Below are 26,754 nucleotides of genomic sequence, written 5' to 3' on the forward strand. Positions count from 1 at the left end.
AATTAATTTATTTTAAAAATAATAAGAAAAATTAAATAATAAGGAAATAAAGATTAGAGTAAGGTAGGGTTGGGTTAGTCCGGTCTGGTCCAGTCCCAAAAGACCGTTTTTCAACCTGGACCGGACTGGACCGATTTAAATTTAAGAAATTTGTCCCCATGATTTTAAGACCTCTAAATTACGCAACGTTTTTTTGCAAGTAGTAAAATGATTTAACGTAGTAAAATATATGTTTATGACTAAAGTACTTTACGTTGGTTATTTTACTTAAATATAACATAATTTCAAAGTGAGTAAATAAATTTATATTTAACTTTACCAATAACCAAAATTGGGCGATTATTCAATTATTGCAAAAAGAAACTCGTCAAAATCAAATCTACAAACTTAATCTTTACTGTTAATCTGACAGTGTGCCGGTGTCTAATATACTGTACAAAAATTATTCTTTTGAATATCATTTTTATTTAAATTCAGTAAGTCAAAAATGTATTTTGCAGCAACATCGGTAGAATAATGTGTTGGTTACATGATACTGGTATATCTATTAGCAATAAATTTAGATTACTGAATTGCGTGATGCGCCTGATTTATTCCGTATTATATAATCATTTCGAATCAGAATAAAAGAATAAAACAAAATTACTATCGTGGTCATGTGCACGTGCCGATGAGCGAGACTTTGTGGCTAATTTTTTTTTTGCTAGTGAGATTAATTTGTCTTTGTCTTATTAGGCATATTTCATTTCGACCATTCCAATTTTTTTTTTAAAATTAATTAATTCTTTTCAATACTGAAAAAAAATATTTTTATTCGATTTTTTTTCAAAGCTAAAAAAAAAAAATGATTTTTTTTAACTAGTTTTTTTCAATACTATAAAATTTTTTTTTCTTTTCAATATCGAAAAAATTTTTTCAATTGGTTTAAATTTTTAATAATAGTAATTAATTTCGTTGTTATCATCAATTAATCAATTATGAATATGAAATTAAATATGATTAAATACAATTTCTATCAAATCATCATGTGTTAAATATCATATGACAAAGGAAAGATAAATTTCTTGATGAGTGCAATACCAATGGGACTGTAAATCAGTTTTAATCTTCCAGAGGATGATAATTAATATTAAAATACTTAATGCATTAAGTGAAAAGTATGTATATATATTTACAGTATTTACAATGGATCTTAAAAATATAATTTCAATTGTCTTTTGCTCTTTTGCGGTCATAGAATAATTTTTTGATTTGAGACTATTTAGTGATGAAATACTGTATAGGAATTATTTCATAAAATGCGAGCAAGGAAAGAGATGCGCGTTGAATACAAATTGCACCTATACTATTCATGAAATTATTCATGACATTTTTCTTTGGACCACAATCTTTTTGAAGCGTTTTGGTGATATTAGATTACCCTGTATATATTAATTTGAATTGTGAAACGTGTAGCACATTCTCAAATCATTAGATTCGTATCACGAGTGTTGATCATTTTATATCACAGTTATTGAAGAAACTCTTTCCCGTTCACATTAAATTTACATAGTATGGCGCAGTAGTGAAACTCCATAAACATTTTTGTCAAAGGAACACCGCTTAAAACTTTAAACAAGTGTTATCGACACTCCGCTTACCTGAATGATGGGCTGCTGCTTATTCGCCTTTAGTTTCTGTTGTTGCTTCGATTTATGATTCTTTATTGGATCTTCCCTAAAAGAATAATACGAACCCGGGACAAAGTTTTTATTAGATACACCAAAATTTTATTTTATTATATACACTTTGGGATACATAAAGAGTTTTTTTATTCTCTTCTTTACACTGCCATATTATTATCTTATAGCAAACTCACAACTATTTACATACTTTTATTACACTCTTTAATAATATTATTATGTCTTTTTCTAAACCCGTCACATATTCTCCTTCAAAAAACTCCTTCCTGGTCTCCCTGAAAAATTCTACGTGACGAAACCTAATAGATCTGGTTATAACAAAAAAAGTTTGTTATTCTTCACGTTCGGTGAACCTCGTTGGTTTATATTGTGATACGTTCTAGTAACTTCGATCTAATCATGTCGTAATATTTACTCTGTATTCGTCGTGGGATAGCTGTTTGTAGGGAAAAAAATGCGAGAGCATTTTGCTGATTTGGTATTTGGTGTTAGGTAATTTACTCGTGGAATAGGTGTAGTGTTCATATAATCGTTTGTGGTAGATCTTCAAATGGATTTCATTTGTGTTTTTTGAGGGATCTGCTAATTCAAAAAAGAAAGATTTGGAATATATACCCTTGTAAGTTGTAACACTGTAGATATCGACCCTAAAAAACTAGTTAGTTTTACTCCTCCTTTTATCATGACGTATAGGAGGCGTAAATGCGTCAACCATCAGAAAAACTCTAATATTTTTGAAAATTTTAAACCAAAGAAAAAAAAACAGTGGAAACCGCCTACTTCGAATTCTCTGAAAATAATAAAAATACACACGCTGACCTTCTATATCACTGATGGTTAAATGAACCTGTCAAGACAGTATATTCTCGTCGTCTTGGTATTTCCTACAAGACCAAAATCCAAGCTAGTAGAAAAAATTTTTTTACCGATCACCAAAAACGCTGTATAGGAAAGATTTGAAGAATTTCGTCAAGATTATAGTCCAAAACCTCGTACTGCTGGGAAACAACGTGCTCGTTTCGAAACACTGTAGGAGAATTTTTTCTTCTCCACATATATAGTCACCAATCCGGATTTGATGGATGTAGAATACAAACTTCATGCTGCTAAGCAACACCGATTTTTATTTTTGAAATCACAAGGTTTTAATAAACCTATAACTCATCTTAAATACAAAAAGAAAAAAGATTTTGCTTATACCGATGATTACAAATACAAAATTCCGATCACGTCCTTTTTAAGAACAAACCCCGTTAGCGATGCAATTTGTGAAACACCTTCCACTTCTTCGACTATCAAAACTCAAACTAACGATCAATCTACACCAACAGACACTCCACTAGTCTTTACTGGCAAAGCTACAGATTATTATACCTCCGATGGAGAGTACGCTCAGCGAAATCTCGACAACGTTTTAATCGACGACAAAGGACTAAAGAACCACGCTTCTTTTTATTTGATAAAAATCCTGCGCCTACTGAGAATAACAAGTATTATTATACCCCCTAAAATTACAACGGAATATGATGATAACGATATTCCTTAATACTTACGAGCTTTTATACCTGTTGATGGTAAGGTTTACTCTACTGATCGTAACAACAACCGGACTCTTCTAGATAAAGGAAGCAAAGAATGGTACGCCGAGTTAACTAGAAGAGAATCCTCTAATATTAACAAAGTTCAACAAACAAACTCACTCGGCACCTCTGTTAAGAAACTAGATCAAGAACGCATCAATGTATCACGTGACTCCAACGAACATCATGTTTACCTTTTAACTTCATATTTTACAAAACGAAAAAAAGCAACAACCGACTCTGACAAATTAAAAGAGCTTAACTCACAATATGAAGAGTTTCAATTAGCACATCCCATTCTATTCAACACAAAGGATGCTCAAAACAACGACGCTTCGACGTCTCTTTAAGAAACAAAAAATGGATATTTCCCATGAAGTTCCGTCTGATCCTTTCTCTGGCTCTACAGTCGGGACGAATCTCAATTAATAACACTTGGATTAACTGCCGATATATATATTTTTTACTCTAGTAGTTTTATTACCCTTATATATATAATTTTACTACATCATTTAAACTTCAATTTAGAATAGTTTGAAACATTCCACTTCTTACAGTATTTACAAGTGGTGACATTTGTGTCGAAAGCAAAGTACGAATCCTTCATTTTTTTTGTAGGTTTGATTTTCTTAGGTTTTTCTTTTTTTTTCTAAATTTTAGCAGTAGCGTAGTTCTCCTGTTGAAATAGTTTAGGGTGAGGTCCTGCTTAGCCATGAGATTCGACGTTCCAATTACCTGAATAGTCTCTGTTTTTTTTTCATGTACATATGCTGTTAATGTAATAGAAATCGATTACTACTCTTCTTGAAATAAAATAAATAAATAAATAAATATGGTTCAAGTCCATTGACTGCTAGCCAATACCTAAAATTATAGAATTCTTAGTCCACTGTACTATACGGTACACAATTAAATCGGTTCAGAATTATAAAATAAAAGCAACTCCAATTTCGCCCAATGAAGTTGCTTTAATTTTTCTTTTATATTTATACGTGGCAAGAATACAAAGTAAAAAACTAAATTTTTTAGTAAATTATAATATTTTAACAGTTTTTATAATCATCGCATGAACAAATCTTGTGTTTGGACATCTGCTGTCATACAATTTATCCTTTTATGATGATTTACATTATTCTTCCAATTAAAATTCATAGATGGTCGTTCTCAAAGGAACTTAATAATTCTAAAATTATCATTTCATAAACATAACTGTAAAATTTGAAACAAAAGGATGCAATTATTTTACTCTAATAGTTCTTCTTTGAGGGATAATAAAATGATAGCAAATTGCGTATTAGGTGGATGGTGCAGCAATTTTACCTTGTGTCAAGTATACTTCGACAAAATTATTTACACAAAGTAAAATTACTGTTTCCGTAAAATTATAAATTTATTATGAAAAAAAATAAAATATAAAAAAAATTTCAAATACGTATGTACTACCTAACAATGGTGTGAGAATACAATAATGAAGAAATGTTCCGAAAAAAATTCTCAGGCTTGAATTAAATTTTGTGATTGCTATAGCTAACGAATTTAAAAAAAAACGAACAAAACGAATGAAACGTCGAATCAAGTACTATTCTAAACCGTTTACAGTATAACGACTTAATCGCTACGCCACAAATTTAGATTTAGACCATGTTAATATCTATTTGGTCTTACGTAGATACACATATAATGCATTACATATAACACGCACACATCGATTTCGCTCATAAAAAAACTATGCCCGATTCGTTCGATCGTTTGTTATTAACAAAAAAATTTGACCAATTATCGTGACTTTGACCGGTTCGTTCGGTCCGAATACATTAGTTGTTAACATCCATTTGTTATTAGCAAAAAAATTTCGCCCGATTATCGTGACTATGACCGATTCGTTCGGTCCGATTACATTGTTAACATCCGTTTGTTATTAACAAAAAAATTTCTTGAAATGAAATTACGATGCTTTCGTTGACAAGAAATTAGTTTGATATTTATAATTGATTCATGTAACACCAAGAAATTTTCTTTCTAGAAAAAACTTAAATTGAACAATTTCTTCATGGAATTTGATTGTTCATTAACTTTATATAGTCTCGAATTTTCAATCAGAAATTCTTAGAGTTCCTTTTTTAAAATAAAAAGAATTTTTTTTTTATTACAATATTATATAGAATCGTTTTTATGTTGAATAAATTATTTATTCGGAGCAAAGCGGAGGACTATTTATGGATGTAATGGAATAAAATTTTATTCTCTTGATTAACGTTCTTTCAAACATTTCTTTTTGAATTACTTATATCACTTAATGGCATAAAGCCTTTTTCTGAATTGTATGAAATAATTTTGCTTTGTAAATTTTCCATTTCTGGCACTTAACCGATTTGCAAACGTGGATTCGTGCACATATATATGCACTAACACGTGAGTGTCGTGACACATCTACTGTACTATTGCGTATGTAAAAAATTGTTTAAATACCAATTGCAGTCATATGCAATTTTTGTGGCTTAAAAACTTGTCGCAACACGATGAAGAATTTCCTTTTTTTTAAATAATAATAATAAATCTTCATTATTTACTAAAATTTTTAAGTATAATATAATGAAACTTACAAATAAAAATAATTTTGACCGGTTTTTAACCCAACGCCAAAATTAAAATTAAGCTCTGTACAGATAATTAAAAACTTAGATGTAATAATTGTGGAGGTACAGTATATTCTGCCACAAATTTATATAAGCAGAAATATTGCAAACAACGTTTATTGTATATTTAAAATATAGCGGGCAATAACATATCATATGTATGAAAAAGGATTGTAAATTATACGGAAAATTAATTGATAATATTTCTTTTAGGTAATATAATCGAAGCAAATTGGTCCCGAGTTTACTTGAAAACAACATCCCAGCCTCTAGCAACATTTTCGAAATAATGTAGGTATCTTATTTATTTTTATACACATATTTTTTTTTAACGAGATTGATCATTAGTGTTTTATTTTAAATAGTGTAAAAATTAAATTATTAATGAAATTTGTTTCTAATTTTCTATAGTATGATACACTTCTATGTAAATATATTATTACAGATAAAAATTAATTATTGAAAATTTATTAACGTTAATAAATTTACCCATATTAAATAAACTTAGGTCAACTATTTTTAACCTTTAAGGACATTTTCTGATGTTGTATCATTATTTAAAAGATTTTTCTTTTATCTTATAGGATATATTTCAAAAGATTTAGATTTTAATATAGACACAAATACTCAAAGGTTTAATATAATTTAAAAATCAAATACATATATATATTCTTATATTACTTGTTAATAATAATATAATAATAATGACATACTGTATTATTAATATTTAGATTACCTACAAAGGATCCAATTGCAATTTATATTTCAAATTATAGTTAGTAAATTATTAAAATTACATATAGTTTATTAGTTTATTTATGATAACTTTTTATGTAAAAAATAAAAAATATGAAAATGTAGTATTTAATAAATGTTATATATAAATTTTTTAACTTATATTATATTTCTAATAATCCAAATTAATAGTTTTAGTTTTCAAACTAGGTATCCGTAAACTTTTGATATTTTGTCTTGTTCTATATATATGATCAAATATGATATTTCCAAATAATTAAGTAAATGATATTTACAAAGAATAATTTTATATTTAAAATTAAATAATAATTATTACAATAATAAAATACATAAATACATAATAAAATTTCTATTCATTAATTTAATAATTACTAATCATTTGTTCATCTGGAACATATGTTTGCTTGAGTAAATGAAATTAAAGTAATTTCCTAAAACATATATAACTTTATATTGTGGCATTATGAACTTAAATATAAATTATGGAAAATTATATTGCGTAAGTTTTATGATGAAAGTTAGTATGGAGAATAAATATCGTTAAATTTATAAATAAAAAAGTTTAACGAGTTTATTCAAACCTGATTAAACTAAGTTTCAAAACTAGTAAATTAGCTGGTTTTAGACTAACTATATCGGTTAAGCTCAAACTAGGGTAAAATCTGATTTATAACATAGTCTAGTTTACTAAGCTAAAACGCACTAGACCAATTTAAAGCATAGTTTGTACAAACTACAAAGGGAAAAAATAAAACAAACGTATTTTTCAAACTAATGACCAATGCTACTACTGTATTTCGCAAAATTCCAGCAATTACTGTATGTATCACAAGGTGAATTATCTCAGCTCATTCAAAATTTTAATAAAATGAGTACGGAAGAAATTAATACTACATCATTATCAAATGAATCACAAAAGGATTTGTTATTATCTCTCATGAAAATATTTGTGAAAGGGCATCTTTTATAACTTGAACGAAACGATCCAAATAATCGATACTGTATATATTGTAAATTGAAACAAAGAAATTACGCGTTAAGATTTATTAAAAAAAAATTGAATAGTTTATAAAAATTTAAACATTTGCTTACATAAATAAAGTAAAGAAGAATTTAAATATTTAGATATTTAGTAATTTTAAGGGTTTTGTTTTTTATCGCACCCGCGATATGATGTCGCAGGGGTCATGCCACCGAATTTTATTGGTGGAAATTTGTGCCATGATCTGCGGCGCAAAACGTGACGCGCGATTTTTAAATATTTTTTTTTTCCTAGATTTGGCTTCCCTGAAGAAATGTTTTCTTTGTTTATTTTTGGGAACACGAGTGGATTAATGGGGATTTGAAGCTTCGTACTCGTAAGTACTTGTTAGTTTTTTTGTTTCTTTTTGTTACTTTTGTGTTCTGGGAATGCTACCAGTGTTCCTTTTCCTTTCTCTTTTTTAGGACAGGTTCATGAAAAGATATCAACTTTGGACTTTGGAGTCATGATTCGGTAAGTTTTTTGCGATTTTTTTTCATTTTTTGTGATATAAGAACGCTACTAAGTACTAACGTTCCTTTTCCTTCCTTTATTTTAAGACAGGCTCGTATATTTCGGACTTTGGTATTTTGCAAGGTAGATTCGGGCGGGTAAGTGTTTCTTTAGTGAAATATACTTCAAGAAACGCATAACTAACGTTTCTTTCTATTATTTTTGTAGGTTCGGCTTTTATGAAGTGGATATTTGGGCGGGTAAGTGCTTCTTTAGTGAATTAGACTTCAAGAAACGTTTAACTCACGTATCTTTCTGTTATTTTTGTAGGGTTTGGCATCCTGGAATAGTATTTCATTATGGCAAGTAATTACCTTGGGAAAAGTTTCGCCATCCAACTTTAGAAACATGCTACGGTCCTCTTTTTAATTTATGTAGGTTTCGGCTTCTATGGAAGGGAATTTTGAGAAGTACTCTCTTTGAAATGGATTTGAAATAAACTTCAAGAAACGCATATCTAACGTTTCTTTTTTTTGATTTTTCTTTTCTGACTATTCTAGGATATGTTAAGTATATACATCATAAGAATTATGATATTACTAATAGTTGTTTGTTGGAATTGAACCAACTGGAACAATGTTCCAAACCATTAACAACAAGTAAAAATATTGAATAGTATAGGAATTTAGATAGAATTATGTAATATGATGTAATGTATGCATAGTTCCTTATATGTACTAAATAAATAATAACCTTATAATAAAATAAAGGCTTAAATGATTATCTGGTTGCTACCCGATTCTTTCACTAAATATAGTTTACTGATGTTGTCCTACAAGATTATGCGCCCAATCGGAAATATATAACAGAATCAATAAAGAATCGGAAAATAATCAGGATTCCGATCTTTTACTAATGTCATTATTCGCGAAACCTACAAATCAAAAAAAAGAAACGTTAGTTATGCATTTCTTGAAGTATATTTCACTAAAGAAACACTTACCCGTCTGAATATCCACTTCATAAAAGCCGAACCTACAAAAATAATAGAAAGAAACGTTAGTTATGCGTTTCTTGAAGTATATTTCACTAAAGAAACACTTACCCGCCCGAATCTACCTTGCAAAATACCAAAGTCCGAAATATGTGAGCCTGTCCTAAAATAAAGGAAGGAAAAGGAACGTTAGTACTTAGTAGGGTTATTACATCACAAAAAATGAAAAAAAAATCACAAAAAACTTACCGAATCATGACTTCAAAGTCCAAAGCTAAAATCTTTTCATGAACCTGTCCTAAAAAAGAGAAAGGAAAAGGAACGCTTGTAGCGTTCCCAGATTACAAAAGTAACAAAAAGTAACAAAAAAACCAACAAGTACTTACAAGTACGAAGCCTCAAATCCCCATTATTCCACTCGTGTTCCCAAAAATAAACAAAGAAACATTTCTTCAGGAAGCCAGATCTAGGAAAAAAAAATTTTTTAAAATCGCGCGTCACGTTTTGCGCCGCAGATCATGGCGCAAATTTTCCACCAATAAAATTTGGTGGCGTGACCCCTGCGACACATCGCGGGTGCGATAAAAAACAAAACCCTAATTTTAATTATAATAATTGTTCATTAATAATATTGGCAAAATATAAATAGTATAAATATAAATATAAATTAATGACACAATATTAAATAAATATTTAATAATTTGTATCATACAATATCTAACGCTAATAATAGAAAATGTAATTATTAGACAGATTCATTAAAAAAAAGTACAAATAACAAAATAAATAAACTCACAATTATACACTGACACTCCCTATAAAAAAATTGGATACGTTTTTTATAAAGTTTTTATACGATTTTTTTCCTTAGAAATAACGTATCATAATAGGATACGGAAAATGCACAATTCCGTATCACTAAAAATATGGTTTGGATACGGAATTTGCACGGAATTCATATAGAATTTACATGATTTGGTCACTGATTTTATCACGAAATTTATACGATTTGGTCACTGAATTTACTATTTGTATTACAGTTTACCATAATTATATTTACATTAATCTAATTTTACTTTATTAAATTAAAAAATAAACAAAATACAAATACATTATGAAAATTCCCTCCTTAATCCTTATTAAACCCACCCATTGCAACCAAAATTATCTATAAGTTCAGGTTCATTTGGAGTCAAACAACCTAAAAAAAATAAAAAAAAGAAACAATAAGAACGTCTAACTTAATTGGAAACAAACCCCCCCCCCCCTTCATATAGTACCTGCAATCGTCCAAGTCACCAAAGGTCAGCATTCCTACAAAAAAAGAAAGAGAACTCCAGAATGTCTGACCTACATAAATGAAAAGAATTATGAAGCATCTGATGAAAAAGAAACCAAAACAACAAAATAAATCCAAAACTGACCTACAAAAAAAGAAGACTCTGAAGCAACAAAACTGAAACAACCTACAAAAAGAAAAGAATCTGAACCCAACTTACAAAAAAAAAAAGAAAATTTGAACTGATCTAAAAAAAGAAAAAACCCCTGAACAATCCTACAAAAAGGAAAGGACTCCCAAACTGATCTACAAAAAGAAAAAAGAAACTGAATCTTCTCACAAAAAAAAATCTGCTGGCCTATGAAATAAAAAAAGGGACAAATATAAAGGGGAATAAAGAATAAATCAAAAAAAATATTTTTTTAAAAAGAGAGTAACGAAGTTAGGAAAGTTCAAAAAAATTTTTTTTTTAAAGGGAGGACGTCAAAGTTAGAAAAATAAAAAATTTTTTATAAAGAGGAAATAGAAATAGAAAGAAGAATTTTTTTTTAAAAAAAAGAAGAGTGGGAATAAAAGAATAAAATCAAAAAAAATTTTTTTTTTAAAGGAGAGTGATGAAAAAAAAATTTTTAAAGTGAGGTACGAAAAAAAAAAATTTTTTTTTAAAAGGGGGGTGACGAAAAAAGAAGAAAAATTTAGAAAAAATAACAAAAATAAGACAAGAAAAAAGAGAAGGAAGGGAAAGACAGAAAGGAAGATCGGAAGATCAAACTCATCAAAGTAAGGGTTTATATAAAAACAAAAACGTATCATAACAGATAACAAAACAATAAACAATCACGTGATCTCGTGTTATGATACGAAAATTATTTTCTAAAAATATTAAGTTTAAAAATTCTCTATGTAATTAGTTATCCAGCTTCACATAAAATAAATAAATAAATAAATAAATAAAGTTTAAAAATTCCGTATACATTCCGTATGACCGTATACATTTCGTATACATTAGTTTTTTTAAAAAATGTTCAAAAATGAATTGCTTATTAAATATACGGGAATTTGTATACGGAATCTATAAAAACGTACATAAAAATGTATACAAAACGTATCCTTTCCGTATACATATTTCTTATAGGGACTCATTGCCACTTTTATTTGATCTCATAATAATTATTTTTTCGTCACTATTTATTAAAAAATATAAAATATTGTTATTGTTATTTATATAATAAAACTTACTCTAATATGTCAAATGTTTAGAGAATTACGCAATAAAATCCACTTTGTCGTTTCTAAATAGGTTAAAGAGCAACTTTCATTACGGAAACTTTACTGGGATACCTGTTATTCTTAAGTATGCTTTTTTGTGATTTTAAAATTTTGTAAATTATTTACTGTATATCAGATACACTTACTTATAATTAAAATATATTTTACTTGTGCCTTTTTTTATATAATTTTTATTTTTACCTTTACCTGGCCCACGGTCTTGATACCTTAAATAGAGATATTTTTTCATTGTAAATGTTTTAGATTAAGATTAATTGTGAAAATTTATTTTATTCTATAAAGAAATTCTAGGTAAAATGATGATTTATAGTTAGTCGATCATACCATAGCCTAATTATTTTGCTCATATCTGGCATGTTACGATTGTTACGTTACATGAAATCCATCTAATTAAAGGTATTGTAAATCACGTGATAATTTCTTATTGATCAACATGGCAAATCGGAATACAAATTTTCAGTACAATATAGACTTTGTAATACTAACGTAAGGGGGTAAAAATTTATATGTTTAGAAAGCCACGAACTTGAGCAACACTTTGCAACTTTAAAAAATTTTGTTGCATAAAAAACTTTTTGAAAAAACGTCGTATGAAGTTGCGAATGGGAATCTTTTTTTGCGAATGGGCAAATAAGGTTTTTATTGGTTTCCTATTTACTGGTGTCGACTCAACAAAAGAACTTGGTAACGCTTATAATACGTTTATAATATAATATAATTTAAATACTGAATAAATACTTTTTTAAAAGTGTTTATTGTTTTAACTTATTAGAAATACTTTTGTAAACCATTTCTTTACACTGTAGTTAGTTCTATATTTATTTTAAAATACCAAAGAACTATTTATTTAGTAAAATTAGCGTTAACTATTGAAATTTATTACTTTTTACGCGTCTAACGAATAAGAACATAAATTTTGTATTCTATGGTTAAATTAATAACAGTAATAATAGCTAATATTTCTATTATGATATGTAGATTGCTTATGCCACCGCCTGCACGGAAAGTATTGGCATACATATACTGTACTTCGCACGTACATCCTTCCACCTTTGCTTCTAAAGAATAAAGCAAACCCATCGTAATATCCGTGTAGATGATAATATGTTTATCATTTTAATATCTACAAATTAAATATAGTTCATTAGCATCAAATAAATAATTTCAAATAACTGTTAGCCACCATCATGTTCCTCACCTGTATATATTTATAAACCATGTTATTTTGAATTGATTCTATATTTCATTCTTTAAAAATTCAATTAGAACCATTTTTAAATATATTTCATTAAATGTTATGTCATTATTTACCTTATTTTTGTGAAAAAATTTCGTATTTTACGTTATATCTCATCTGATTTCGCTCCCTTTCCCTTTTTCAACTAAAAAATTTAACTCTGAATCAGTAATATTATTCCTTATCCCATTTAGTTAAAAAATTTTATTGATTTCACTTTCACGCGTATTTTATTGTTAAATTTAGTCTAGTTTCACACTCTCCCCTCTTTCATTAAAAAAAATTAAATTAGAATCATTTAATTTTATTCCCTACCTCATTTCTATAAACATTCCATTATTACTTTCTAGTTTCCACTTATTTTTACTAAATTTAGTTTCCTTTAATAATACTTCTTTGACTTGCTTAAACTTTATTTAAGGTTAGTTTGTTTTGGCTATTGGTCTTGGAAAGAACGTGTAGGGAATTGTTTAGCAGGAAGTATATAATCAAGTAATTTATTACAGCCATACAATTAACAAAATAACATCTTATTTATTGAAATAATATCGTCATTAGATACTGAAAGAACAATACTACGAATATTTTTTATTTTTTTTTAATAACTTGAGTTTTGAAAAATTTTTTTAATAATTTTGATATCAGTTACGTGTCATATTACTATACTGTATGTCAGCAAAAGAAAAACCCGCTTTAATACGTACCGAGTTTCTGGAACCTCATGTGATCAACAAAATTATTTACCACTGCGCACTTATGAAAAATGATCGGCATACACACTACCTTTAAACTTGACGAAATGTGCTCATCCCCTACGGGACCCACGACTTTTTTGTTATATTGTTACTACGTTTTTATTCTTACATCATCGAAATTTCCAAATATCTTTATAAATATCTAAATGTAAATTATAGACAAAATTACATAATAAAGATTTCACTTTCTTTGTGAGCTAATTGTCGCAACTAGTTCACTTAGGAACGTCGTGACAAATAGAGATCAGACCACTCAAAACAAGCGAACACACCTTTCCGAGAACACTTAACGCCATGATCTTTTATATTCACTGTAGCTACTTTTAATAAAAATAAAATAAATAAATATTTTATTCAATCTAATAAATCCCGTGTGGAATGTGGATACGTGCATCAACTGCATCATGTAAAAGTGCATAAAAATAAAATCAAAATTTCATTAATTTTATTTATAAACCTTTATTATTTTTATTTTCATATCAATTTATCAACATTTCTGATTTTATTTAAAAAAAAAAGAATTGTCAAATCTGAAAAAATTCTGAGAAAAATTCAAAAAAAAAGTTGATAAATCTAAGAAAAATTGAAAAAATAAAAAAACAAATTGATAAATCTGAGAAAATTGATAAGTCTGAGAAATTGAAAAATAAAAAAAATTGATAAATCTGAGAAAATTGAAAATAAAAAAAAATTGATAAATCTGAGAAAAATTGAAAAATAAAAAAAAATCGATAAATCTGAGAAAATTGAAAATAAAAAAAAAATCGATAAATCTGAGAAAAATTGAAAAATAAAAAAAAAATTGATAAATCTGAGAAAAAAGTGAAAAATGATAAATCTGAGAAAAATTGAAAAATAAAAATGATAAATCTGAGAAAAACTGAAAAAAATAAAGAGAAAAATTGAAAGAATAAAAAAATTGGCATAATCAAAGTAAAAGCCAAAAGGCATAATCATGTAAAACTAAAAATTGTGCATAATCAAACATAATCGTGTAAAACAAAAAGTTGGCAAAATATAAATCATAGTATTCTACTAAGACCATTCATGTGCATTATTAACAAAACCTGAAAAAAGAAGATTCTTCCGTTCGTAGTACAACGAAACGCTGCGCCACAAATTTTTGGAAGTCTTTTATTTGTTCGGGTTTTAAATTCATGTAATTCGAAAATTTCAAGTTGGAACTTTAATATAGCTAATATAGCTGATTATTGGACGGATTATTGGACATTTTGCGGTGCCTAGCATCTTGAATTTAATTGAAACGTTGTTAAATTTCGTAAGATTTGTTAATTTTGTAGGATTTGTTATTGATATTTATTGATATTAGGCTTGAATTTATATCAATACTTTATGTTTTCATTGTACTCGATTTGTTAAATTTTGTCATACATGCTTCAATGGTTTCATGCAGGCGCATGACATTTCAACAAAGAATTCGATTATAGAATTCTCTAAATGATTTCTTTCAAATACGGATTCTAGAATTTTTTAACTTCTAAGAAAAATAACAAAGTTAACCTTTTATATAATGATTGATAAAATGGTAATACAATTTTTTTCTAATTATGTTAAATTAGAAAATATTTTATTTAATTATTTATTTATCACCGTAAATGATGAACTTTATTTTAAAAGCAAGTTTTATTTGTACAAGATATATTGTTTGATTTTTTTTCTTTTTTAAGTGTTTATTTTTTGATTGTGTTGTCAAATGACACTGAAATGACATTGAAATGACATCAAATGATATTAAATGACATCGATTTACTATGAAAAAGTATGAGAAATGATAAATGTCATTTGAAAAATGGGCAAATTACGTGGCAATTTAACAACACTGCTTTAAATCATTACGAATTTACGATATTTCACATCATGAAGTTTATGGAATTAAATGAAATATAGACAGCAATAAGTTTAGGGTCACAATTTTAACGCTTGAAGTTCTGAACTTTTTTCCAAAGAGAATTAAAGTTTTTATCCGTGAATTAAAAATTTTATCATGCGATTTGTGATTTATTACCATCATTGTAAAGATCTCACAAAAAAAATAATTAATAAAGAGCAAAAAATTTGAAATACATGGAATTTCGTTCAACTTTTTTCTAAAAGTTCGATATTTATGCTTACGCATAATTCAGTGATATAAATTTGTCATAACGTGACGCTGCAACGTAAACGGAGCGATAATAGGTTTCGACGCTCCGAACAATTGAAAAGTATATCGAAACTTTAATTCGAGTGTGATTTTATTTTTTTTTTTCTTCCTTATAATGTAATGATAAATTAATGAATATAAGGTGTAACCAATACGATAAAATTTTACATATAAATCAAATCGTTTACGAATTTTTCTTTGATAATTATAAAAATTGTGTTGCAAAGAAATCGTTGTTAACAAAAAAAAATGGAAGTTTTTTAATACCATCAAGAATTTTCTCTATTTAAAATTCTGAACAGCTCCACAGTCCACACTACATACCGAAGTTGGTGTAATAGTAAATAACAGAATTCCAGACCTTCTTAATAGAAGGCAAAAAAAAAAATTTTATTTTTTTGCAGAATTCTATAGAATCATTCTACGTTGATCTTAACCAAGTAAAGTTATTTCGGGGGCGTATAAGTTTTGTTTATCTGTTTCTTTCAACTTTTTCCTTTTTGAATGATTCTCTGAATTTTGTGGTTTGAGCTACGGTTCCTAAATTGGTGTAACACAATACAAGAATCATATTAGTAATCCAGGTACATATATAACATATGTGATCACGTGACAAAATTTAAAACATAATTGGTAAAATATTTCTGGTGAAAAATTAAACGTATTTCGTAAAAATATCGTCGTCGTAAATTTAAAACGTAACTCATAAAAATATCTCTGACCGTAAATTTAAATCGAACTTAAAAAAAAAATACCACATTTTTTTACCCCCAGAATTCACGCACCAGATTAGGGATGTCTTCCTCCAGTCGGTCAGCAGGTCCCCCGTAGCCTCAGTATCTGGTATCGTTCCCACTTGACTAAGTATTGACGAGACTTTTCCGTTCGTAATACAACGATATTAAAGTATACCGCTGCGCCACAAATTTTTGGAAGTGTCTATCCATTGAAAAGAAAAGCCAAAAGGTAAAGATAACATAGACTATGAATTCAATAAAGGGATTAACAACTCACCTATTTAGATTTATGTTACATAGCACTCGATTTACATACAATTTTATCATACATGATTGCATGCTTCATTCGTTTCAGACGTTTCATGCAGACGCACGACATTTCAACAAAGAGTTCGGCTATAGAATTCCTTGATTTCTAATTCAGATTCTAGAATTTTTGACATTTTCTTCAAGAAAATGTAACGTAGATAGCCTTTTATATCTACTATATAATAATTGTTTTTGTGTGTAACCGTAACGTTAAGACTAAATATTTTTGTATTGTGCTACCTGTGTTACCTGTTAGTATGTTACATAGCGCGGGCTTAGCTACGTCACGCTTTTTTTTACATGTAACGATTGCGGGCTAACGGCTAGTCTTAATTAATAATACAATTTTAGTTTTTGGAAAATAATAATATCTAGGATATGTTCTTTATACGTCATGCGATTAGTTGATCAAATCTGTGTAAAGAACTTAATAATAATGCAACATACGACTTTCAATTTTCGCTTTCGGCACTTACAACGCATCAAAGTTGGAAGGGAAAAATTTGTTGTTGTTGCATTTGATGTTCGTGCGTACATATTACATAATTACATTATAAAAACACTTAATTTGACCGGTCGGGAATAATTTTTCCGAATTCCGAAACCAAAATACGATATAAATATAGCATCCTTTTTTTTTTAATTCTCAAGATGGAGCCTGCAAATAAAAATAGCAATAATTATTTTGGCCCAACTCCAAAATTAAAATCTAGCCCTAAACCAATTTTATTTATTTCATTTAACAATGAAAAAAACAAATGTAATTGTGGACATAAGTATTCTCTTACGCTTATATATAAACAAAAATATTGTAATAAATGTTTATTAACGTATATTAAAGACACAACAAAAAATAATGATAATAGTATATACTTGGATGTGCACCTGTTCGCGAATTTTGATAAATGTAATCATAAACATATAGCAACTAGTCCAAAAATTCAAGAGTGGTGTGAAGGTTGCTTTGAGATTTCCCATTTTAATAATTATCATGATCATCTTAATACTTCAAAACAATATAAAGTAACAGTAAAAGATTGTAACCTATGTGGAAAATTGGTTTATCATCAGACTTCTTCCGAGTTAAGAATGTGTTCGGATTGTTACTTAATTTCTTCTGGGTGGATAGAATCAACTTTTACTAATAAGTCTATTCCAATTCTTTACTTACCATGGTGGGACGCTTCCAGTAAAAGTAGAATTTGTAATCATAACCTAAAATTTGTTAATGATTGTCAAAAATGGTGTTCAGATTGCTTCATAGTTTATATTGGATGTAGATATTGTTTGACAACAAATATTATTTTTGGAATTACAGAACAAACTCAATGTAAAAAGTGTAAAAGAGTATCAAAAATAGATATTGACGTTAAAAATATTAGCAGTGGAAATCACAATATAGATGAATTTATTGTCTCAACTAGAACCAATATTGATAATCATGAAAAGATCGCTAATTATATGAATAATATGAATAAAAGTTCCGATCCTTTGAATGTATATAGTTTTATTGAACGAGATCTTAAAAATGTTAATTCAAAACGAACAATGGAATGGATTCCATATTCTCAAATTAAAAGTTTAGAAAAAATAGCAGAAGGGGGATTTGGTATTATTTATAAAGCAACTTGGTTTAAAACTCATGTTGCCGTAAAAAAATTTTTAACATCGCGTAATATAAGTAATTTTTTAAATGAGGTAATGATTATTTATAATATTTATGTAATTACATTTTAATTATTAAATCGAATCTATTATTCTAGGTGAAATCACTCCACCGATGTTGTGATACGGTTTTCATTGTTAAATATTATGGTATTACACAAGATCCTGTAGAAAAAGATTATATGTTAATAATGGAATATGCGAGTGGTGGAAATTTACATAATTATTTAAAAGAAAAGTTTACAAATATTAAGTGGATCACAAAATTAGCTATTTTGTGTCAAATTTCAGATGGGTATTTATTTTTTTATTGCTATTACTATTTTTATATGAAATGATATTAATCTATTTGTATTTTTTATTCTAGACTTAAGACTATTCATCATGAAAATTTTATACATCGAGATATTCATAGTGGAAATATATTATCATTAAAAAATGATCACAAAAAGTGGGTAATTGGTGATCTAGGATTATCTCAACCAGCAGATAATTCATCGAATAATGAAATATATGGAGTAATACCTTATGTCGCACCAGAAATATTTCAAGGTGGTGTATTTTCGAAAGAGTCTGACATATATAGTCTAGGTATCGTTATGTGGGAATTAGCAACAGGTTGTAAACCATTTTCTAAAGTTGAACATAATACTGCACTTATTTTGCGAATTATTGATGGAAAAAGGCCTATAGTTACAAATGATACTCCCGAGTGTTATTCTAATTTAATGAAAAGATGTTGGACTTCTGATCCTTTAAAAAGACCATCCATAACAAAAATTAAAGATATCGTTTATGATTGGTACAAAAAAAGTGGTGGAATATTTTATGAGGCTGAAAAAAAACGACTAGAATTAATACAATCAAAACAACTTGAACCCGAAAAATCGCATCCTGGCGCTATTTATACTAGTAGACCTTTAAATTCTTATATCTCTCAATCTTCATCTGTAAATTCAACAATTTCAGAGCAAGGTATGTGTTATATAATTTGTTAAAGAAAAGTTGTTATTATATATAAACAAATTAAGCTGATTTTCTAATTTTGAATAATTTTATTTTTATGGAATTTACTTCGGAATATAAATTTGATATAGACAATACTCGAAGGTAATAATTTATAATTTCGAAAATTTATATTCTTGAATTTAATTATTAATTTATTTATTTTTATAGTAAACTTATTTCTAAATCTTTGAAATCCTCTTTGCTTAAAGTTAAAGGTACTTATTATTGTTTAAAAAAATTCTTATTAAATATTAAGTTTCTTTCTATTTCTTAGGTAATATCTCAAACGATTTAGATTTTGATATAGACATGGACGATACTCGAAGGTAATAATTTATAATTTCGAAAATTCATATTCTTGAATTTAATTATTAATTCATTATTTTTATAGTAAACTTATTTCTCTGTCTTTGAAATCTTCTTCGCTTAAAGGTATTTATTGTATGATTTAAAAAAATTCTTATTAAATATTAAGTTTCTTTCTATTTCTTAGATTATATTTCAAACGATTTAGATTTTGATATAGACATGAAAGACAATATTCAAAGGTAATGATACATGATTTTGGAAAATTTAGATTATTGAATTGAATTATTAATTTATTTTATTTTTATAGTAAACTTATTTCTAAATCCTTGAGATCCTCTTCGCTTAAAGGTATTTATTATATTGCTTAAAAATTTTTACTAAATATTAAATTTCTTTCTATTCTTAGGATATGTTTCAAATGATTTAGATTTTGATATAGATATAAATATTCAAAGGTTAATATAATATCAAGATCAAATATTATATATTTTTAGTATTGAATCATTTATTAATAATAACAACATATTATTGATATTTTAGACCATCTTCCATAATTAAGAATGTTTCACATTTAGATGCAATTTATACTAGTAGGCCATTAAGTGCACTTATTTCAAACATAAGAAAAGATATTATAAATAACAGTGAGTAAATTATTATAATTGCATATAAAGTATACAAAGTATAATTACTGGCTTATTTATGACAACTTTTTATAGATAAACTTATTTACTGGTATGAAAAAGCAGCAGAAAATGGAAATGAAGAAGCACTATTTAATCTTGGATATTGTTATGAAAAAGGGATTGGAACTGAAGTTAATGAAATAAAAGCATTTGAATTATACAAATTAGCAGCAGAAAAAGGATATATTATTGCACAAAGTAATCTTGGAATTTTATATCAATATGGTAAAGGAACAAAAATAGATTTAGACAAAGCTATTTATTGGTATGATAAAGCAGCAGAAAATGGAAATGAAGAAGCACTATTTAATCTTGGATATTGTTATGAAAAAGGAATTGGAACTGAAATTAATGAATCAAAAGCATTTGAATTATATAAATCAGCAGCAGAAAAAGAATATATTATTGCACAAAGTAATCTTGGAATTTCATATCAATATGGTAAAGGCATAAAAATGGATTTATACAAAGCTATTTATTGGTATAATAAAGCAGCAGAAAATGGCAATAAAGAAGCACTATTTAATCTTGGATATTGTTATGAAAAAGGAATTGGAACTGAAGTTAATGAATTAAAAGCATTTGAATTATATAAATCAGCAGCAGAAAAAGGACATATTATTGCACAAAATAATCTTGGATATTGTTATAATAAAGGAATTGGAACTGAAGTTAATAAATCAAAAGCATTTGAATTACATAAATTAGCAGCAGAAAGTGGTGATGAAGTAGTACTATTTAATCTTGGATATTGTTATGAAAAAGGAATTGGAACTGAAGTTAATGAAATAAAAGCATTTGCATTATATAAATTAGCAGCAGAAAAAGAATATATTATTGCACAAAATAATCTTGGAATTTCATATCAATATGGTAAAGGAACAAAAATGGATTTAAATAAAGCCATTTATTGGTATAATAAAGCAGCAAAAAATGAAAATGAGGAAGCATTAATTAATCTTGGATATTGTTATGAAAAAGGAATTGGAATTGAAGTTAATGAAGCAAAAGCATTTGAATTATATAAATCAGCAGCAGAAAAAGGATATATTATTGCACAAAATAATCTTGGAATTTCATACCAATATGGTAAGGGAACAAAAATGAATTTAGACAAAGCCATTTATTGGTATAATAAAGCAGCAGAAAATGGAAATAAAGAAGCACTATTTAATCTTGGATATTGTAATGAAAAAGGAATTGGAACTAAAGTCAATGAAACAAAAGCATTTGAATTATATAAATTAGCAGTAGAAAAAGGACATATTATTGCACAAAATAATCTTGGATATTGTTATGAAAAAGGAATTGGAACTGAAGTTAATGAATCAAAAGCATTTGAATTATATAAATCAGCAGTAGAAAAAGGACATATCATTGCACAAAATAATCTTGGGTATTGTTATAAAAAAGGAATCGGAACTGAAGTTAATGAATTAAAAGCATTTGAACTACATAAATTAGCAGCAGAAAGTGGTGATGAAGTAACACTATCTAATCTTGGATATTGTTATGAAAAAGGAATTGGAACTGAAGTTAATGAATCAAAAGCATTTAAATTATATAATTCAGCAGCAGAAAAAGGATATATTATTGCACAAAATAATCTTGGAATTTCATACCAATATGGTAAGGGAACAAAAATGAATTTAGACAAAGCCATTTATTGGTATAATAAAGCAGCAGAAAATGGCAATAAAGAAGCACTATTTAATCTTGGATATTGTTATGAAAAAGGAATTGGAACTGAAGTTAATAAATCAAAAGCATTTGAATTATATAAATTAGCAGCAGAAAAAGAACATATTCTTGCACAAAATAATCTTGGAATTTCATATCAATATGGTAAAGGAATAAAAATAGATTTAGATAAAGCTATTTATTGGTATAATAAAGCAGCAGAAAATGGAAATGAAGAAGCACTATTTAATCTTGGATATTGCTATGAGAAAGGAATTGGAATTAAAGTTAATGAAACAAAAGCATTTGAATTATATAAATCAGCAGCAGAAAAAGAACATATTCTTGCACAAAATAATCTTGGAATTTCATATCAATATGGTAAAGGAATAAAAATAGATTTAGATAAAGCTATTTATTGGTATAATGAAGCAGCAGAAAATGGAAATGAAGAAGCACTATTTAATCTTGGATATTGCTATGAGAAAGGAATTGGAATTAAAGTTAATGAAACAAAAGCATTTGAATTATATAAATCAGCAGCAGAAAAAGAACATATTCTTGCACAAAATAATCTTGGAATTTCATATCAATATGGTAAAGGAATAAAAATAGATTTAGATAAAGCTATTTATTGGTATAATAAAGCAGCAGAAAATGGAATTAAGGAAGCACAATTTAATCTTGGATGTTGTTATGGTAAGGGAATTGGAACTGAAGTTAATAAATCAAAAGCATTTGAATTATATAAATTAGCAGCAGAAAATGGACATATTACTGCACAAAATAATCTTGGATATTCATATCAGTATGGTGAAGGAATAGAAAAGAATTTAAATAAAGCTATTTATTGGTATAATAAAGCAGCAGAAATTGGTAATGAAGTAGCACTATTTAATCTTGGATATTGTTATAAAAAAGGAATTGGAACTGAAGTTAATAAATCAAAAGCATTTGAATTATATAAATTAGCAGCAGAAAGTGGAAATGAAAAAGCACTATTTAATCTTGGATATTGTTATGAAAAAGGAATTGGAACTAAAGTTAATGAGACAAAAGCATTTAAATTATATAAATTAGCAGCAGAAAAAAGATATATTATTGCACAAAATAATCTTGGATATTGTTATGAAGAAGGAATTGGAACTGAAGTTAATGAAATAAAAGCATTTGAATTATATAAATTAGCAGCAGAAAATGGACATATTACTGCACAAAATAATCTTGGATATGCATATCAGCATGGTAAAGGAATAGAAAAGGATTTAAATAAAGCTATTTATTGGTATAATAAAGCAGCAGAAAATGGACATATTACTGCACAATTTAATCTTGGATATTGCTATGAAAAAGGAATTGGTACTGAAGCTAATGAAACAAAAGCATTTGAATTATATAAATCATCAGCAGATAAGGGACATATTGTTGCACAAAATAATCTTGGATATTTATATGATTGTGGTAAAGGAATAAAAATGGATTTAGACAAAGCTTTTTATTGGTATAATAAAGCAGCAGAAAATGGAATTAAAGAAGCACAATTTAATCTTGGATGTTGTTATGATAAAGGAATTGGAACTGAAGTTAATAAATCAAAAGCATTTGAATTATATAAATTAGCAGCAGAAAATGGACATATTACTGCACAAAATAATCTTGGTTATTCATATCAGCATGGTGAAGGAATAGAAAAGAATTTAAATAAAGCTATTTATTGGTATAATAAAGCAGCAGAAATTGGTAATGAAGTAGCACTATTTAATCTTGGATATTGTTATGAAAAAGGAATTGGAACTAAAGTTAATAAGACAAAAGCATTTGAATTATATAAATTAGCAGAAGAAAAAGGATATATTATTGCACAAAATAATCTTGGATATTGTTATGAAGAAGGAATTGGAACTGAAGTTAATGAAATAAAAGCATTAGAATTATATAAATTAGCAGCAGAAAATGAACATATTACTGCACAAAATAATTTGGATATGCATATCAGCATGGTAAAGGAATAGAAAAGGATTTAAATAAAGCTATTTATCATTAGAAGTTTAAATAGGGTGTGAATTTGCGAAACTATACACATATAAAACAACATGTTGAATCACTCCTATGACGGGTGCTGCAAATTTGCGAATATTATTTAATAATGAAAATTCTTGCAACAAAAAATTCCATATTTTTTAATAAAATTAATTTCAATTTATTTTACATACCTTGAGAACCAAACCAAATACCTTATCACTAATATACCATAGCTTACGACCTAACCACTATACTATTTAAATTTTTTTTTAATTTTATATATTATATTTTATATTTAGTATTCTAATTTATATAATAAAAATTAGGTTTAAATTACATATAATCATGTATTTACACAATTTTTTAAGGTGTAAATTGCCAAAATTTTCTATTTATATAAAATACATATAAGTTTTTAAAATACAAATTACTAAGAGTATTTTGATCAATATATTTATATGTAAATTACTCAAATTGTGTATTTACACAATTTTTTGAAGTGTAAATTACTTAAAATACCCATTTGTATGATTTCACGTAAACTCTTGACAATTAAAATTACTGAAACTATGATTTCATGTGTAAACTACATGAAATTGTGTATTCACGCTTTTTTTCAAAATTGCAAAATACTGAAAATACCTATTTATGTGATTTTATATAAACTTTGATTACTGAAACTATGTTCTAAGGTGTAAATTACACATAATTGATATTTACACTTTTTTTTAAGGTGTAGATTTTCGGTATTACACATATTTGATAAATCTACACATATAATCACACAATTTAATCTCCTGATGATTGGTATAATAAAGCAGCAGAAAGTGGTAATGAAGTAGTATGTTTAACCTTGGATATTGTTATGAAAAAAGAATTGGAACTAAAATTAATGAAACAAGAGCATTTAAATTATATAAAATGGCAGCAGAAAAAGATTATTTAAATGCACAATATTAACTAGGATATTGTTATGAAAAAAAAATTGGAACTGAATTTAATGAAACAAGAGCATTTGAATTATATAAATCAGCAGCAGAAAAAGGATATTTTATTGCATATACCAATTTATGTTGAAAGATATCCAATCTTTCTGAAAGGACCAATCAAACTGCCCCTAATTCATTATTTTGATAAAAATTGCTAATGCTAAATACTGAAATAATAATAATAATGAATACTCCATATTATTTGTGTACCAAAATATTAAAATTATAGCAAAAATCACTAAAAATATATAATAAATTTTTCTGGGGTAATCAAGTCATCCCAGATCCTCTTCTTAGACTTTTTTCTTTATCATTTTTTTTTTCACTTTATTGTTATTTTTTTATTTATTATTATTTTGTTTTTTTGCCAATTTCATTATCATTGTTGTTAATATTATATTTTGACTATAACAGTGTTGGCAAATGACCTTGAAATGACCTTTAAATGACCTGATTACGTCATGATTTTACTATGAATATTTCACGTGATCATATACGAAATGACCTAAGGTCATTTCAAAAAAGTGAAATGACCTCAAAATTTGCCAACACTGGACTATATTGTTTCCTTAAACATAGATACTAATCACTCATTAAATTATTAATATTGTCAAGATTATCCTGAGATAAAGTTCTTGATGTTAAATGCATTTCTAGTTAAACATTAATATCATATTGAAACAATAAATTTGAGGTTTAATTATGACTAGTTATCACTAAATTTCCAGGCAGGTCGGCAACCATTATTGGACATATGTCCACTAACTGTCCATTGACAGACCCTCTGTAGGTTGGATGTTATATTATGTACATCCATAAACCGTCAATTTCAGGTATATGGACGTTTGATCTGTTGAAAAAATTATTTAATATTAAATATTTTAATAATATTTAATGTATAAGACTAATTTTAACCCCAGTGATTTAACCAGGGTGATTTAACCTGGTAATTTTTAGGATAATTTAACTGGGTGATTTAATCTAGTAATTACATAATAATGTAATATTTCACGAGTTATTTGTTTATTTGCCATAACAACGCATTTCTTTCTTTTTCCCCTCCTTCCTTTTTTATTTTTATTACTTTTTTTCTCTTTCTCTAGGTGGGTTTCTCGTATGTCTTTTTATATTCCTTTCGATACTTCCTTCTTCCCTTCATTTCTGGTCTTTTACTCTTCTTTCAACATCAACATTTTGAACTTTAACCTTTTAACATGGCATGTTTTTATTAGCTTTATTTATTTGTTTTTGTTACTTACTAATTAACTATTTTCCTCTTTTTTTTGTAGGTTCTTTGGCATCTTACTAAATGGTAAGTTTTGGGTTTTTTTTTAGAATTTTGTAAACCTATTTTCTTTACAGAACTAACCAGTCCTTTTTTTTTCTTTTTTGGTTGGGGTTTCTTCTTGTGTTTCTTCTTGGATTTCTTTCTGGGTTTTCTCTTATGTTTTTCTTGGGTTTCTTTTTACTCGGATTTCTTCTTGGATTTCGGTTGGACTCTTTTT

At 27.1% G+C, this 26,754-nt stretch overlaps 2 protein-coding genes across 2 annotated transcripts; both read left to right on the forward strand.

The window, feature by feature from the left end:
* Positions 1–2,523: 2,523 nt before the first annotated feature.
* Positions 2,524–3,612, forward strand: OCT59_011573 (uncharacterized protein; the record flags this gene model as incomplete). Its single annotated transcript, XM_066133835.1, has 4 exons — positions 2,524–2,559; positions 2,632–2,711; positions 2,925–3,172; positions 3,239–3,612. The coding sequence occupies 4 exons, from the start codon at positions 2,524–2,526 to the stop codon at positions 3,610–3,612; spliced, it is 738 nt and encodes a 245-aa protein (XP_065989156.1).
* Positions 3,613–17,541: 13,929 nt separating this feature from the next.
* On the forward strand, positions 17,542–24,250 carry OCT59_011574 (uncharacterized protein; the record flags this gene model as incomplete). The annotated part of the gene is made up of 12 exons (XM_066133836.1): positions 17,542–18,588; positions 18,654–18,850; positions 19,292–19,530; positions 19,653–19,665; positions 19,732–19,778; positions 19,838–19,889; positions 19,955–19,995; positions 20,057–20,111; positions 20,180–20,220; positions 20,279–20,327; positions 20,413–20,516; positions 20,592–24,250. 12 exons carry the CDS (start codon positions 17,542–17,544, stop codon positions 24,248–24,250), a joined length of 5,544 nt encoding a protein of 1,847 aa, XP_065989157.1.
* Positions 24,251–26,754: the final 2,504 nt, after the last annotated feature.

Source organism: Rhizophagus irregularis, chromosome 2, assembly GCF_026210795.1.
Source record: "Rhizophagus irregularis chromosome 2, complete sequence".
In the NCBI taxonomy this organism is placed as follows: Eukaryota; Fungi; Glomeromycota; class Glomeromycetes; order Glomerales; family Glomeraceae; genus Rhizophagus; species Rhizophagus irregularis.